Genomic DNA, 15,853 nt, shown 5'->3' with positions numbered 1-15,853 from the left:
GGAAATCTTTTGACTGAATAAATGTTGGCCAAAGTCATATTGTACTTTGATATTTTACTATAATGTAAAAGATTACAGCTGTTAGTGTTTCTAGGGGTTGGAAACATCTCTATTTTCTGTGTTGTGAACTCTTCCCCGTCTCCCTGGACAGGTGCAGCCTTGCCCCAGCACGTACCTGAGAGGTGTTCTCTCCAGTTCCTTCTCACCTGGTGCCTCGAAATACGAGCCGTTCCCAAGAAGGTACTGTTTTTTTAAAGTTCTCTTGGTACCTACTTAAAAATATGCTTATCTGTCTATAGAGCTTATTAAATCATTTGAAGGCCTAGAAAATGTGGTCTTCATAGCCTGTGTTCAGAATAGTTCCCAAGCCATGCTGTGTCTCTGTGACATCATGGACAAATATTTTTAAATTGCTCTTGTATTGAAATGTTACCTTTTCTTTTGAAATGAGAATTTCAAGTAGGGCTTTTCCTTAATCTTGTTTTACTAGACGTTAACTCGATGTTGCGCGGCAACCAGCGATGAAAGTGGCCTTGATGACATGGGTTTCCCAGCAGTGCAGGGACGCGTTTTCTCTGGTTGCCAGGAGGCTTGGGGAGTGGGGCTTTCCCTCACTTGTCACTCAGCTCGGGTTGGGAAGACCCCTTTTCGTGTGAGAGTCGGCCGTTAATTTATTGCGTCAGGATTCTCGAGGGAAAGGCGCGGGTCGCATTTTTTATTGCGTCAGGATTCTCGAGGGAAAGGCGCGGGTCGGAGGCGATGGGTTTGGAGGGGAAGGTCCGCCGGGTGTCAGCGCCACGCCAGCGTTGCCACTGCTTTTCGGGCCCTGTTAGTGGCTGTTAGTGGGTGCACTTCTCAAGCGGTTTTACCGAACTTGTATTGCCGATGAATAAAAGTGTGACTACGCTACACTGTCCACGCTGCAGTGCTCATTCTCTGTTTTATTGAGGTGCTGACTGCGTTTGGTGTCTTCGGGAAGTGAACTCAATAGAGAGACTTAGTCCTAGGTATAATTTGAGTAAATTTATGAGGCACCGTGATGAAAATTTCCTGCATAATTTCACAATTTTTGTTCAACTCTACCATTTCTGAAAACTTCGCAGTGTATATATTTAAAAATGTATTTTTGCTTACGGCAAAAGCAGTACACTTGTAAAAAGTCTGGACGCAAAAGTAATTCAGGAAGCAAAAGTGCTTTGTAATTAGACCCCTGCAGTTAACAGGGCTTCCCTTGGTGGCTCAGTAGAGAATCTGCCTGCAAAGCAGGAGGTCTGGGCTCAGTCCCTGGGTCGGGAAGATCCCCTGGAGAAGGAAGGGGCAACCCGCTCCAGTTCCTTCCCGGAGAGTCCCAAGGACAGAGGAGCCTGGCGGGCTGTGGTCTGTGGGGTTGTAGAGTCAGGCACGACTGAGCCACTGTCACACTGCAGTTAACATTTGGATTTGTGTTGCTAGTATATATGCTGTTCCGTAACCTGCCTTTTTTTAAAAAAAGAAATCATGAGTTTGCATATCCCAACATGGAAACATACTGGAGATCTTACTAAAAGATGCAATAATGGTTGATATAAGGACGGTCCATTGTTTCCAGTTTTTCACTATTAAAAATCCACTTAGGTCAGCCTTCTGTTTGCATCTGTATACACCTGTCTGAGTTTTCTTTTAAAAATAAATTCCTTGGAGTACAATTACTGTGTTAAAAATATTTAGAATTTCAGTTTTAGTCATGTTTGTCAACTTGTTCTCTACATAATACAGTATTTCCTTTGTTAATACTGTGAATTTTCTGTTAAGTGTAAAGCGAGAAATATGCTACTGGTTTAGCCTGTAATTTAGGAGGGTGTATTGACTTGAGAAAGTTTGGCTAGAAGTGTTCTTGGTAAGCTCCTGCGCTCCTGTAGCTGGTGGGTCTCTGGGTAGGTTGGGCAGGGATTCTTGGCTAGTCAGTGGAGACCCTCGGGGATGTGCTCTTGCCGTCCCCGTCAAGGGCGTCCGGGCCTGCGGGTGCAGGGGCCGTGGATGTCGTGGTGCAGACTCCCGTCTCAGGTAGCATTGTTGCTCCCACTCTCCTGTGAAGCCTTTTGGGCAAGTTAGATGTCCTCTTGTACCCAGTGCCTGTCAGAAAAAGCCCTTAATGGTGGTCAAATAAGTGTCGAAATCCAGGTTGTAGTCGTCAGCTACGACAGGAACAGGTGTTGTGTCCTGAGATAAAAACGTTTGGTTAATGAGGGACTTCCTTGATGGTCTGGTGGCTAAGACTCTGGGCTCCTAATGCAGGGGCCCTGGGTTTGATCCCTGGTCAGGGAACTAAATCCCACATGCCCGGGGAACTAGATGTTGCATAAATAAATATTAAAAAAAAAAGTTTGCTTGGAAGACTTGACTTCCTGCTTACTCACATATACCTGTCATGTAATTTGAGACCATACTTATGACTGATTAGGTCAGTTTAAGATACAGGGAAGGTGACCAAAACATAAAAGTGGGTCTTCCCACTTCGACAGGCTGCCATCAGAGCAAATATGAAACAAAATGCCCTTTTCCCGGCCACACTCCTGGTGGCCGCACTCCCTTTTTCTTTATAGTTGGGCACATCCCAGGTGGACACCAACCCCGCATTCTGACGCTGTGACCACAGAGCGTGTGGTGACTTGTTGGTTTCTTGGCCACAGGCATTCCTGCGCGCCCTCGCGGACCACACCGGCGACAGTGTGGAGAGGCGGCGGCTACAGGAGCTGTGCAGCAGGCAGGGGGCAGCCGACTACTCCCGCTTCGTCAGGGACGCCAGCGCCTGCCTGTCCGACCTGCTGCGGGCCTTCCCGTCCTGCCAGCCTCCACTCGGCCTCCTGCTCGGTGAGTGACCGCCGTCACAGCCCCCCTCCCCGGGCAGCCCCTCTGTGCTAAGGACACCTCGAGTTCCTGCAGGCCGGTGGGGGCACGTCTCCAGACTGGTCAGTAAGCAAGCGTGTCACAGCTGGGCTTCCTGGGGCCTTACCCAGCTGAACTGCCTTCCTGAGGCCAGAGAATCTCCCGTTTTGTTTTGTTTTGTTGCTTTTCCAGTTTTCTTTCCTACTGTTGCCACTGTCATCTGCTCTCTCAGTATCATTGTTGGCATTCAGTCACCAAGAGGTGTCTGACTCTTTGCAGCCCCATGGACTACAGCACACCAGGCTTCCCTGTCCTTCACTGTCTCCCGGAGTTTGCTCAGATTCATGTCCATTGAGTCAGTGATGCCATCCAACCATCTCATACTCCGTTGTCCCCTTATCCTGCCCTTAATCTTTCCCAGCAGCAGAGTCTTTTTCTCCATTAATAGAATCAGTTATAATTCTCTTTTTTCGCTCAGCCTTTAGCCTAGAATCTGTTTTTCAGAAAGCACTTAGCCAAATTTTATCTAAAATGAACTTTCCAAGAAAAATATCTTTTTCAACGATAGTGATAATTGACGGAGTGTGATGAAGTGTGCCCTCTGAGCAGGATTCAGAAGTGTCCCACTTGGGCAGGTCCAGATTCTGGTTCAAGACCCGAGGGTCTCCTCGTGCTGGCCCCGCATAAACAGCGGCTTTACTCAGTGCCTCCGAGTGTGGACTTGGGGAGGCAGGCATTCAGATGGAAGGTCACCCTGGTTTTTGCCCCGATCATGTCTTCTGGTCCTTGTACTCCAGCAGAAGAGAGTTTCAGTTCTTCCTTTAAGGACCTGGTGTCCGGACTTGGAGACGTTTACCAGGGATGGTGACTGTAAGCGTTTATAGGATTTTAAAACCTTTGTTATCTAATACTTTCTATGCTTGCACTTTTGTCATCTCCTGTCTGTTTTCCTGGAGTGACAAATAGTGACAGGAAAACGCGTACTGTGCTTTGTGCTGTTAGGCCAGCAAGGCCCCTTCTGATGGCAAGTACAGTGAAAGGCACTGCTTGACAAGTCAGGCCTTTACAAGTCAGGCTCCTTGACAAGTCAGGCTCTGTGACAAGTCAGGCTCCGTGACAAGTCAGGCTTGCCTTCCGTTTTTACTTCTTAGTGTTCTCTGTCCTCCTCCAAGTGGTGAGGCTGCTCTTCCCATTTTCCTATTCAGATGAACACTCTTACTGTCTTTCTTTTGAGCTAATAATTCAGTTCAGTCCCTCAGTCGTGTCCAATTCTTTGCGACCCCATGGACTGCAGCACGCCAGGCCTCTCTGTCCATCACCACCTCCCAGAGTTTACCCAGACTCATGTCCATTGAGATGCTGATGCCATCCAACCATCTCGTCCTCTGTCATCCTCTTCTCCTGCCTTCAAGCTTTCCCAACATCGGGGTCTTTTCTAATGAGTTGGCTCTTCACATCAGGTGACCAAAGTATCGACGCTTCAGCTTATAAACTTTAGAAGTTTCTATAATTGAGACTTGGAGAAACTTCAATTATTTCCTAATTTCTATGAGAAAACTTAGTACACCTAGGGGTTAGTGTTGAGCCCTCTCTTAAATCTTATTCTGACATTGCAACTGTAAGACATTTCAGAAAGGGCTTTCTAAATTTTTGCTAAATAACTATCAAAATGATAACATACTGAACACAAAAATTTCCACAGTTTTATTAGTGGACAATTCAAATATTGACTCTTAGTCTCCTTTTGAAAGAGTACCTATGTGTCTTGAAATCACTGGATTTCTGGGTAACTTGATTTAAGAATCTCTACCGTTACACTCCAGCTTTTTGTTATAACCCTATAAATACAAGAAGGGAAAATATTTTCAGCCTATGTATTTTCCACAGTCTAATCATCTTTGAGTCACGATTTTATTTCAAGTCTGAAAACTCTGGAGACACCCCAGAAAACATTTGTGGACCTTACTCTTACTCCTGTTTGCTGGTTTTAAAAAACCAAACAGCCTTTAGGTAGAAATACTGACTTCACATTAAGGAAACGGATTCTGTTTGGTCTTTAAGATTTGGATGTGGCATCTAGGAATGGTCTGCTTACTCACAGTGAATGTATAGTTACTTAAAAGTATGATGAAAACTGAAGCAACAGTTGTTTTGAATATTCTAAATAAGAGAACACTTAGAAGTCAGACCTTTACATGTCGTTTACATGTATACATATACTTTATTTTCAGTAGGAGTGAATTAATAGTTGCCTGTTTTTGCTTTTTTTCTAGAACATCTTCCTAAGCTCCAACCCAGACTATACTCGTGTGCAAGGTACTGATGCTTATTAACGTAATACACAGCGTCTTTCTCCTAAAATACAATGAAACTCCGACTTTCAAATCCTTGCTAGCTACAGGTCCATTTGCTGAAAACTTACCAGATTTGTGGAAGACGGTAGCAGATGTGATAAGGAGTGAAGAAAAGCAGGCTTGGCCTCCTGTCCTCCCAGAGTTCGTAGGGCGTGGCATCTTCCATGGCTCTTGTGGTCCAGAACCATGTCCCCGCTTAGCGAGTCTCCAAGTCCTCCCCCTGCGGCCTTATTGGTGTGCCTGGCCGCCTTGCTGGGGGTGGAGGAGGAAGAGGGGAGGGAGGGGTTCTGTATAAATCTCATCTAGTCTTGGGGGCACACAGGTAACCAGAAACTGTCCTGAGTGATATCAGGACGCTGGGGGCAGGGCTGACTTTGCAGTAAACAGCCTGAGAAGGTGACTAGTGCCCGCTCAGAAATACCCCCCAGTGCAGTAATAAAAGGCCTGGTCTGGCCCGTATGTGTTAGTCCTGATGCGGAGTTTAAAAACTCGCCTCTCTGTCTTTGCAGCTCAAGTCTGTTTCACCCAGGGAAGCTTCATTTCATTTTTAACATCGTGGAGTTTTTGTCTAACACCACGGAGGTGGTTCTTCGGAGAGGCGTGTGCACGGGCTGGCTGGCCACCTTGGTTGAATCAATTCTTCAGCCGTACACGTGTACAAATCATGCAGATGGCAAGAAAGCCCTGGCTGCCAAGGTATGAGGAGAGTGCAGTTTTGGTGATGTTGAAAGCTTTCATTGCTTAGTTGGAAAATGTCCCCTGCATCATTCGCTACCAATAAACCATTCAAAGGAAACTCTATGCCACACTTCAGCTTTAGTCTTTTGGAAAGTTAGAACATAGTTTTCACTTAGTATCAAATAGTCCATGTGTTTCCTCAATGCGTAAAGTATGAATTGTATACAGTACAGTCTTTGCTCCTTGCTCATCACGTTCATAAACAGAAGACCTTTTGTGTTTTGTATTTTGATTCACACTTGTCAAAAATCTCATTTGAGACCGTATGCAAAGGGAACAATTACATTCTCCCTCCTTACCCATAAGAATGGTTGAAATCGAAAAAAGAAGTTGAGTCTTTATCATGAAGTCTTTTCCGTGGTTTTGAAAAATAAGACACTTGTAATGTCTTACTCCTGGTTCGGTTGTTCTAAGTTACTGAAATTAAAAAGTTGACAGCCCTTGGGGGAATTAAGACTTCTGATATATACCTGAGAGAGCTTAAGACTGGGGCTTAAAATTGCCCTTGAACTTGGTGTTTTCCCAGTCTGCTCCCTGGAACAGGTGTTTTATCACATGTGTTTCCTTACATCCACAAAATTTTGAGAACCAAGAAACTTCTCTTTTGGAAAGAAATACTGTAGTAATAGAACTGACACGCAAGTATCGTGCCACTTCATGGTCTCATAAAAATAGCAGATCTCCAGAAAGTTAAAAATAGCATATTGAAACACCTGTATTACAAACACCAAATGTGGGTGCCTCTCACATAGTCTGTCTTTCTTTCCTCCTGTCCTTTTCCTCGTCTTCCTTCCCCAGTTTTGAGGCCCTGGAGGTACAGATAGAAAGGATGTAATTTATAACTACTTAAGTTTCATCTTGCCGTGTAATAACCATATTTTGTCCACGATCCATCCACCACGCACCGACCCCAACTGGTAGGTGGTCCTGTGGTTCACAGATGCCGCTGCCCCCAGGGAGTAGATGTCCCCTCCCGCTCCTGGGTGGTTGGGCCACGTAACCAGCCTCGCAGGGAAAGGCAAGTGGCCAGGCTTGTGCCAGGTCTCAGCAGGAGCTCCGCCCCCGATGGAGTTGCTGGGCTTGCCTCTCTCATCTTCCCTTCTGACCTCGAATGGGATGACTCAGGTCAGGGATGCTCCTTGGCTTTGGATGCAGGTGAAGGAGGTCATGGTGCAGAGCTGGCGCCCTGAGCCCAGACAGGGTGAGCGTTGCGTGAGCAGCAGGTGCCGACTAGTACTCTCCCATCTCCTCGCCGTCCCTGGAACATGGGAGTGTGGTTTCTTCAGCAGTTTTATTCTGCTTCATGGGACTTATTTATTATCTGTCTTTCTGTAGATGAATGTCTGTTTGTTGTCTTTTTCACACAGTAGAATATGCATCCCATTGACATAGATTTGGTTTGCTCATTTCTCCATCCTAAGTGCTTGTCATATTGGGTACCTTCAGTAAAATTGTTAGGTGGATGAATCAGTTGAATAAGGCTAATGTAATATCCATCACAGCTTCACTCCAAAACTAGAATAGTCATTTGACGCAACTCTGCCAGTTCTCCATTTAAAAAGTACTGTATCCATCCTGTGGATGAACTTCAGACAGCTTCCCTTGAATTAAAGGCTAAAATATATACGATTATATCTGTATGCAATATAGGGACGATTCCTGTCATTCTTAAGTGTTAATATCACTCAGTGTAACTGAAGCATATGGCAGAGTGAAATAGAGTCAAGTACGTTAACAAGCGGATTCCTTGTAAGTGTCCCTGGCACATGGTTTAGAAGAAAACCCTTTTGAAATTGTAGCAAAAAGATTTTTATGTGTGTCTCATTTATTAGTCTAGCTTTGCAGCAAACCCTGGATGCACAGGAGCAGAGGCCACGAGAAGTGCTCTGGCATCCTTAGGGCAGCCCCTTCATTTCTCGCTTGCTTGCCTAGTTTCCGCTTAAACCCTTCACCCCATCTTGGCGTTCGTCTGCATTGCCCCTTTATGTCCTGATGCGAAGGACCATGTCTTTATCTTGTGTGTGCATTTCTTCATGATGCATATGATGGGTTGCCCACTACTTTGGGCCTAGAAAAATAACTCATTATTTATTTATTTATTCAGTGTTATACCTCGGAAATAGCCCTGTCATTTAAAAAATACTTTTGATTTAGAAAGAAAAAAATTTACAAGACAGACTTGTTTATTTCTCTGTGTTGACAGATGTGCTTGTGGTTTCAGTAAGATTTAATGCTGCTACTTAATTTTGTGATGCTTCTAAGGGAAAGGGGAAGTGATGAAATTAAGGGGAAGTTTCACTTTCTGATTTCCTTGGCAGACAGCACCTTGGTTATATGCTTTTGTTCAGGTTCTGTTTTTTTCAGACTTAATGAGCATTGCCTTAATGTTTCAGATATTCATTTCTCCTCGAACAACAAACTCTTTCCACTTACCAAATGACCCTTCAGTCCCCATCATAATGGTGGGTCCAGGAGCGGGCGTGGCCCCCTTCATTGGCTTCCTGCAACACAGGTATGTATCCCTCGTGGACCTGGCTGGGAGTATAATAGAGCATTTTTTTTGTTTCTTCTGGGGTTTTTAGGATATTGGACTTCAGTTGTAAAATTTTTATTTTAAAACATTATTATGAAATGTGTGATAGCTTAGCATAGCTTGTCACTGTGGGAAAAGTGAATATATCGTCTAGAGATTTTGGTTTGTGCTGGAACTTGCGTTTTTACTGTGGTGTTTACTCCCCCACCGCCCAGCCCTGAACTATAGATTGTAGTGTGTGTGCTGGGGACAGATTTAAAGCACATCTGTATGCTGTGTTGATGTGCAGCTGCCCCATCTGTTCCTTTGTTGTTGTTCAGTGGCTCAGCCGTGTCCGATTCTCCGTAACCCCATGCGCTGCAGCACGCCAGGCCTCCCTGTCCTTCACTATCTCCTGGAGTTTGCTCAAACTCATGTCCGTTGTGTCAGTAATGCCACCCAACCACCTCATCTTCTGTTGCCCCCTTCTCCTGCCCTCAACGTTTCCCAGCATCCATCTATTCCTTAACTGGGTTGTCACAAAGACCCAATTACACCCAGCATTTCAAAGTCAAACCCCTAACGCCAGTAATTTTCAGTAGAATAATATTAATTCATGTATCTTCATATCAGGGCATAATTATTTGATACAAATAAAATTGTGCTTCTCTCCCTATGTGTAAAATAGCAATTCTTATGTAATGTTACCCAGGTAGTGGAGTGATATGTTTCAGACAAAATCTTTGTGTAGTTTTCTTTTTTGTTGTTGTTAAGAAAACAAAAAAGTGGGACATGTCAATCACGTCTGAAAATTGCTCAGCAGACTGTTCCGCCTTTTAAAGCCCTGTGCCACCTCTCTAGTACACTAAGAGAGTTTTTAGTCATAAGATTGTTGCTAGTATTTAGTGTAGAAATTAGTCAAGGTTTCACAGTATCGTCATTTGAATTACCTTTGCTCTGGAGATGTCATGTAAAGGTCATAGATGTCTCAGCCCAGAGGTAAACTTACTTTCTCTAGTGTGCGCTGGAGTGGGCGACTCACCCTGTGGACAGTGAAGTGTAAAGTCAGTAAACGGACTTTGAGTGACTACAGAGTTGGGTTTTATAGACCTACCTGGAGAGGCAAGAAGAGAGAGAGACTGCTGCTACCTGTTCTTTCTGCCAGGCCTCAGCTTTCTTGTCCCCTTAGAGAGAAGCTCCGGGAACGACACGTAGGGGGCCGCTTTGGAGCCACGTGGCTGTTCTTTGGCTGCCGACACAAGGAGAGGGATTATTTGTTCAGGTACTTGACAGCCCTCGTGTTGTAAGGCTCTGCCATGCTCTACAGGTGTCATCTCAGGCTTCTCCAACTTGAAATTACAGATCTTCCAGTGACTCCTTACGTATTGTGTTTCAGAGACGAGCTCAGACACTTCCTTAAGTGTGGAGTGCTCACTCACTTGGAAGTCTCCTTCTCAAGAGATGCTGCTGTCGGGGAGGAGGAAGGCCCAGCCAGATATGTGCAAGACAGCCTCCAGCGTCACAGCAAGCAGGTGGTGGGGGTCCTCCTCCGGGAGAGCGGTTACATCTATGTGTGTGGGTGAGTGCAGGGGGTGGGGACAGTCGGTGGTGTTCATTAAAGAAACCAGGGGCCCATTGGTTAACGACCCAGACCTGTATGGGTGGGAGATTTGATTCTCAAGTACAGGGATAGAAATATAAGTTCTAAAACTATTTTTACGTACCCTCCATAGCCAGGAAGTTGTTATCAGGAAAACAGAGTGAAAATTAACTCATGTAGCCTTCCCTGGGTCCACACTTCCACTGCAGGGGGCATAGGTTCAGTGTCCGGATGGGGAACTAAGATCCCAAAAGAAAATTAACTTGTGCATTGTGAACTGCTCTGTGCTATTTTAAATTAGGTTTCTGTGTTTGTTTTTGCTATGCCTAATTCACTGTTTAATTGATTTTGATCAGTGAATACTAAACGTGTGATTTGTGTAGTCAACCTAGGAAAACAGCTTTGGTTTTGACTCTGAGAATGGTTTCCCTCAAGCTCAGTTGGTAAAGAATCTCCTGCAATGCAGGAGACCCTGGTTTGATTCCTGGGTCAGGAAGATCCTCTGGAGATGGGATAGGCTCCCCACTCCAGTATTCTTGGACTTTCTTTGTGGCTCAGCTGGTAATTAATCTGCCTGCCATGCTGGAGACCTGGGTTCAATTGCTGGATTGGGAGGATCCCCTGGAGAAAGGAAAGGCTACCCACTCCAGTGTTCTGGCCTGGAGAATTCCATGGACTGTGTAGTTCATGGGGTTGCCAAAGAGTCAGACACAGACCGAGCAACTTTCATTTTCACTTTTCACTGAGAATGTGAATTTAGGATTTTTTTCTTAAGACATAATTTGTAATGTCAAAGTTGACATACGCCAGCAGTCATTCTTACGTTTCATCTACTTTTTGAGACAAGATCCGTTATAGAAACCCAAGATTGCCATAGGGAAAAAAAAATTTAGGAACTAGCTTTGTGTTTTAATGGAACTCAAAATGTTTGCTAATTAAAAAGGAGTTTTGAAATGAGAAACTACACTTATTTTTCTTTTATCCTAACACTTCCCTTCCTGGCATTTAAAATGTTCCATTAAGTTACCAGGTTGGGTTTTTTTGATTTCTAAAACTGGCACAGAAAAAGAAATATTGGCATAATGACCTGGAGTACATATAAATATAATTGAAAAGGTTTATAAAACAGAACTTACTTTTTGGACTTACTCTCTGTGATACATTCTGATAACGTCTATTTGTTCGTTGTATCATTTTTAAAGAAGGCTGACTTTGGCTCCTAAGTTGATTTCACGACCCATTAACGACTCCTCAGATAGAAGAAGCTGCTTTAGGTCAGAAACGACCAAGCTCCTGGATGTTGTGTTGGTTTATGTTTTCATGTAGCTTCTAGTGAAGTATTTGGTCTTCCTTCTGTTTGCAGAGGAGAGTGCTGTCAGATTTAGGCTGAAGTTTTAAATGCAGCCTTAAAATAATGGAGGCGAAGTCCATGTACAAACATACATGTACAAGTATATGAATAACTGGTACTTGAGATCTTAAAATGTTAGCCCAGAAGTAACCCTTCACCATCACTGGTGCTTCATTCTTTCACATCCGTGAAGTGAGGTTGATAGCACTCAAGCTGGTCTGAGGTGAGGGCTCAGAGTGAACGCCCCTTGGCCTCTAGTGTGGACTAAACAAAGGGGACCTTGAGGAGGACAGCCACCGAGGAAGGTGCGAGCTTGTCCCTCGGCCCAGGGGACACTGTCTCAAGGGGGAGCTTTTGCTGCTGAGAGTCAAGTAAGAAGACGACGCAGGGCCCAGGAGATGTGGCGGCTGGAGCCCCGGACTTGAGGAAGGGCAGGGGGGTGGCCTTGGGGTGCTCTTGGCGTGCTTGAGCAGGAGCAGGATGTTGGAGCAGCCATTACGGCTTTTTCAAGGAATCTCGCTGGAAGGGGCAGGGTGAGTTCAGCTCCCAGCACAGTGGAATCCTGTCTGGCAGTTACTCACGCCGCAGACATCACAGTACCTGCCGGCACTTCGGCCCGTGCAGGTGTCTGGAGACGAGAGGTGGGCGAGGTGCCCTCTGCCCCAGCCGCCCACTCCCTGTGGGAGAGCCGGGGAAGCAGTGCTCACAGCGCAGCGGGGGCTGCGTGGGGCCTCGCCCGGCCTGCAGTGAAAGAGCTGGGCCGTGGAACTGCACCAAGGCAGCCCTCAGCAAGTTCTCAGTGATGTGCCTGTTAATAACTGTGTGCCCGTGTGCCTGCCAGGTATGCAGGCTTAGACTCTCGGGGGAGCTCCTTGCCCCAGGAAGGCCTTGAGAGTGGAGGGAGGGCAGAGGCGAGGAGGGCCCAATGCGTGAGGTCCTCGGGCGCGTCAAGATTTCGGCTGCTCCTGGAGCTCAGAGCCCGCTGAAGGACTTAAAGCTGTGAACGGGGTGGTCAGCGTTGCATGTGCTGGTGGTCCCTGGGCAAAGGCCTGGCCTTGGGCTGGGGGGTGTGGTGGTGACCAGTGCCTGGAGACCTCAGGGTCACTTTCCAGAGAGATGGAGGGGGGCTGCAGTGTGGTGACGCAGGCCCGGCCTGAGATTCGTGAATGCAAGAGGATTTAGTACACAGTTGCTGTTGTTAAACAGAATGCTGTTACTCATTTTTCTCTAGAGATGCCAAGAATATGGCCAAGGATGTCCACGATGCCCTTGTGGAAATAATAAGCAGAGAGACTGGAGCTGAAAAACTAGAGGCAATGAAGACATTGGCCACTTTAAAAGAAGAAAAGCGGTATCTGCAGGATATTTGGTGATAAACCTAGAAAGTAAAAGAAGAGAACTAAGGTTTTTTTTTGGCTGAAAGTACTAACATGAAACTTGACTTGAAGCTTGGGACTTTCAACGTTTAAATTTGAAAAAAAAAATTTTTTTTCCCAACATTTCTTGGAGGAGGTGGGGTGGGTTGTGGACCGTTTTAACCGTACAGGAAACTTTCAATTCAGGTTTCCATACCTCCATACCTCCCCTCTCCCCAAACCACCCTGAGCGGAAAGGTGGCCCTGACTCCTCCACCAGCACCTCCCAGGCTACCTCTGCATCCTGGAGAATTTTTGCAGGGACGTCGACCAGCTCACTGGGATTCTCTGTTGGTGCGTGTGAGGGCTTCTCAGCGCAGAATGTGAGCGTGGGAGCTGACCTGGTAGGTGGTCAGGTCTTGTGAACTTGTTGCCAGTTTTTTTAATAATCTAAAATTAAATTTTATTTTATACAAAATACACCATAAAGAGTATTCATATGAGTGTATTAAAATTATATATGTATAGTATATCTGATTACATGTTTATATATAATTTTATCAGATGGTTTATTACCAAAACTATATTTCTGATAAAAACATTTTAAGGTAATGCTTATAGTGATTCTTTTCATGATGCTGGAAATACAACCTATATTTTGAAATTCCACTCTGGCATATGATTTACTTATACTTAGCATGGTTATTTTTTCTTAAAATCACAGTTCCAGAATTTAAAGAAATTTGCATTCAGAGTATAGATTCATTTCCCATCTTTTGATATCTGCCCCTTTTGGTGTACTTTTAAATTTTCCCACATAATTTATTGTTATTTCTGTGATTGTAACCTGGGCTTAAAATGCCTACTTAATACCCTTGTATTTAATAAATTCCTACCATTGTCTGAATATTTATGTCCTCCAGCTTCCCCCCTGCCTTCTGATTCATATGTTTGAATCCTCACCTCTGATATGATGGTACCAGGAGCTGGGCCTTTGTAGGGTGACAAGGTCATGATGGTGGAGCTCTTAGGAATGGGATCAGTGCCCTTGTTTCAAGACGCCCCACAGGGCTCCCTGCTCCTCCTGCCCTGTGAAGACACAGCAAGAAGTTGGCGTCTGCAACCTTGAGGCCTTCAGCAGAACCGAACAACAGTGGCACCTGGTCTGAACTTCTGGCTTGCAGAACTGAAAGATTTCTGCTGTTTATAAGCTACCCACAATACCTTGTTAGAGCAGCTCAAATGGACTGCTGGACTAAGACAATTCCCACTGACCCATTCTCTTTTAGTATTTGTCAGAACAGAAAACAAAGTATAAAAGGGACATGGAAATTTGTTCTCCTAGTCTCTGGTATATATTGTTTTCTTAAAGAGATTGGCATTTAAAAAATCTCTACCTGTCACAGGGTTCTGGTCATTTTGAAAAATAAATATCTAAAATAATACTGTGTATAATCTTAAGATTTCTTAAGACTTCAAAGCAGTTTGTTACAACCTCTAACCGTACATATTTCATGTCTTTTACAATAGAAATACTTCTGGAAAAACTTACAAGGCATAAGAAAACATATCAAGCAAAATTATGTGCATGTGTTGATGTATGTCAGCCAGAATAGGCTTAAGGTGAAAACATGAAAAGGGACAAATAACGATATTCCTTGTTGACCATTCTAACTAGAAAATACGGCTGAGAACTTGGGTCCCTGTGCCAGTGCTGCCTGTCCACGTTGTTGTGTTTGTGTTAGTGGCTCAGTCATGTCCAACTCACTGTGACCCCGTGGACTGTAGGATGCCAGGGTCCTCTGTCCATGAAACTATCCAGGCAACAATACTGGAATGGGTTGCTATTCCCTTCTCCAAGGGATCTTCCCAACCCAGGAATCAAACCTGGATCTCCTGCAGTGAAGGCGGATTCTTTACTGTCTGAGCCACTAGGGAAGCCTGTGAGAGTGAAGTCACCCAGTCATATCTGACTTTTTTGTGACCCCATGGACTGTAGCCTACCAGGCTCCTCTGTCCATGGGATTTTCCAGGCAATAGTACTGGAGTGGATTGCCATTTCCTTCTCTAGCAGATCTTCCCAACCCAGGGATCGAACCCGGGTCTCCTGCATTGTAGACACACGCTTTACAGTCGAGCCACCAGGGAAGTCTTAAGTGTTACCACGTTCCCATCCCAGGAGTCGAACCCGGGCCGTCTGGGTGAAAGCCAGGAGTCCTGACTGCTAGACCATGTGGGAAGCCTATACATGACCACCCAACTGACAGATCCCTAAACAGAACCTGAAGAGTGTTCATCGTGTCCTCAGATCCTGGCCTGAGCTGTGTGGTTGGTGCCCAAGATCCGGGTAATTTCTGTTAGGTTGTGAGTTACCAGGTTCAGATGAGAGTTAATCAGCTGCTCCCTCACAGCCTTGCCAGCAGACGAGGGTAAAACTAGATCCCAGGCCAGGTTCTGCAGCACACACAGCTGTTGAAGTTTTCTTTATTAGCAGTCAGGCGCAACGCTTCCTACAGCCAGGCCTGTAAGCTTAATAAAGTTCCAGCGCTGTCTCTAGGTGGTCCAGCTACATCTTGCATAAAAAGTTTCACATCAAGGTGGATGTGAGTATGACAAGGGCAGACTTTTGCTCCTCTCAGCATCATGAACTGCACCCCACCCCCACCCCCAGCCCAGTGGCTGGACACAGTGCTGTTCTGCGGTTACGCCTCAGGCGCTTCCCCAAGAGTCTTGCTGGCTGTCTTTTTTGACCTCGTCTGTGTAGCAGTGGGAAGTACCTCTGATTAATATAGTCAAACTCCATCATATCTTAGTACCACTAGGTATTCAGTAAGAGCCCCTTTCTAACCTGTCATTGTAAGAAGCTACTGTTGGGCCCATTATTTTCGGTGATATGAGGCTGATCAGTGATGAAATTAGTAGAAGAGCTTGAGGTAGCCATCAGCTGTATGGTTTTCCTCATTAGAATGCTGACTGCACCCAGAGAGTTCCTTACTCCCTGTAACACCTCTGTCTGTGCTGGAGTAGTCTAAACTGAATTCCAGACACCATAATACTGGGACATAATCTACTTAGTCA

The 15,853-nt window shown here is 45.3% G+C and overlaps 1 protein-coding gene across 4 annotated transcripts in view; it reads left to right on the top strand.

Moving 5' to 3' along the window:
- The window catches only part of MTRR (5-methyltetrahydrofolate-homocysteine methyltransferase reductase), a 33,121-nt gene extending 18,901 nt beyond the window's left edge, over nucleotides 1-14,220 (top strand). For 3 of the 4 annotated variants that reach the window (XM_069556360.1, XM_069556362.1, XM_069556363.1), the window contains 8 exons: nucleotides 152-240; nucleotides 2,670-2,850; nucleotides 5,139-5,181; nucleotides 5,729-5,915; nucleotides 8,351-8,469; nucleotides 9,659-9,751; nucleotides 9,866-10,048; nucleotides 12,652-14,220. In XM_069556360.1, coding sequence (XP_069412461.1) covers nucleotides 152-240; nucleotides 2,670-2,850; nucleotides 5,139-5,181; nucleotides 5,729-5,915; nucleotides 8,351-8,469; nucleotides 9,659-9,751; nucleotides 9,866-10,048; nucleotides 12,652-12,793 — 1,037 coding nt within the window. In that variant the 3' untranslated portion in view covers nucleotides 12,794-14,220. The remainder of the gene's footprint in view (nucleotides 1-151; nucleotides 241-2,669; nucleotides 2,851-5,138; nucleotides 5,182-5,728; nucleotides 5,916-8,350; nucleotides 8,470-9,658; nucleotides 9,752-9,865; nucleotides 10,049-12,651) is intronic. The other variant, XM_069556361.1, reaches the window with a different exon arrangement.
- The last annotated feature ends 1,633 nt before the right edge of the window (nucleotides 14,221-15,853 follow it).

Source organism: Ovis canadensis, chromosome 16 (genome assembly GCF_042477335.2).
Source record: "Ovis canadensis isolate MfBH-ARS-UI-01 breed Bighorn chromosome 16, ARS-UI_OviCan_v2, whole genome shotgun sequence".
Lineage (NCBI taxonomy): Eukaryota > Metazoa > Chordata > Mammalia > Artiodactyla > Bovidae > Ovis > Ovis canadensis.
This window is presented reverse-complemented; position numbering and strand designations above follow the sequence as displayed.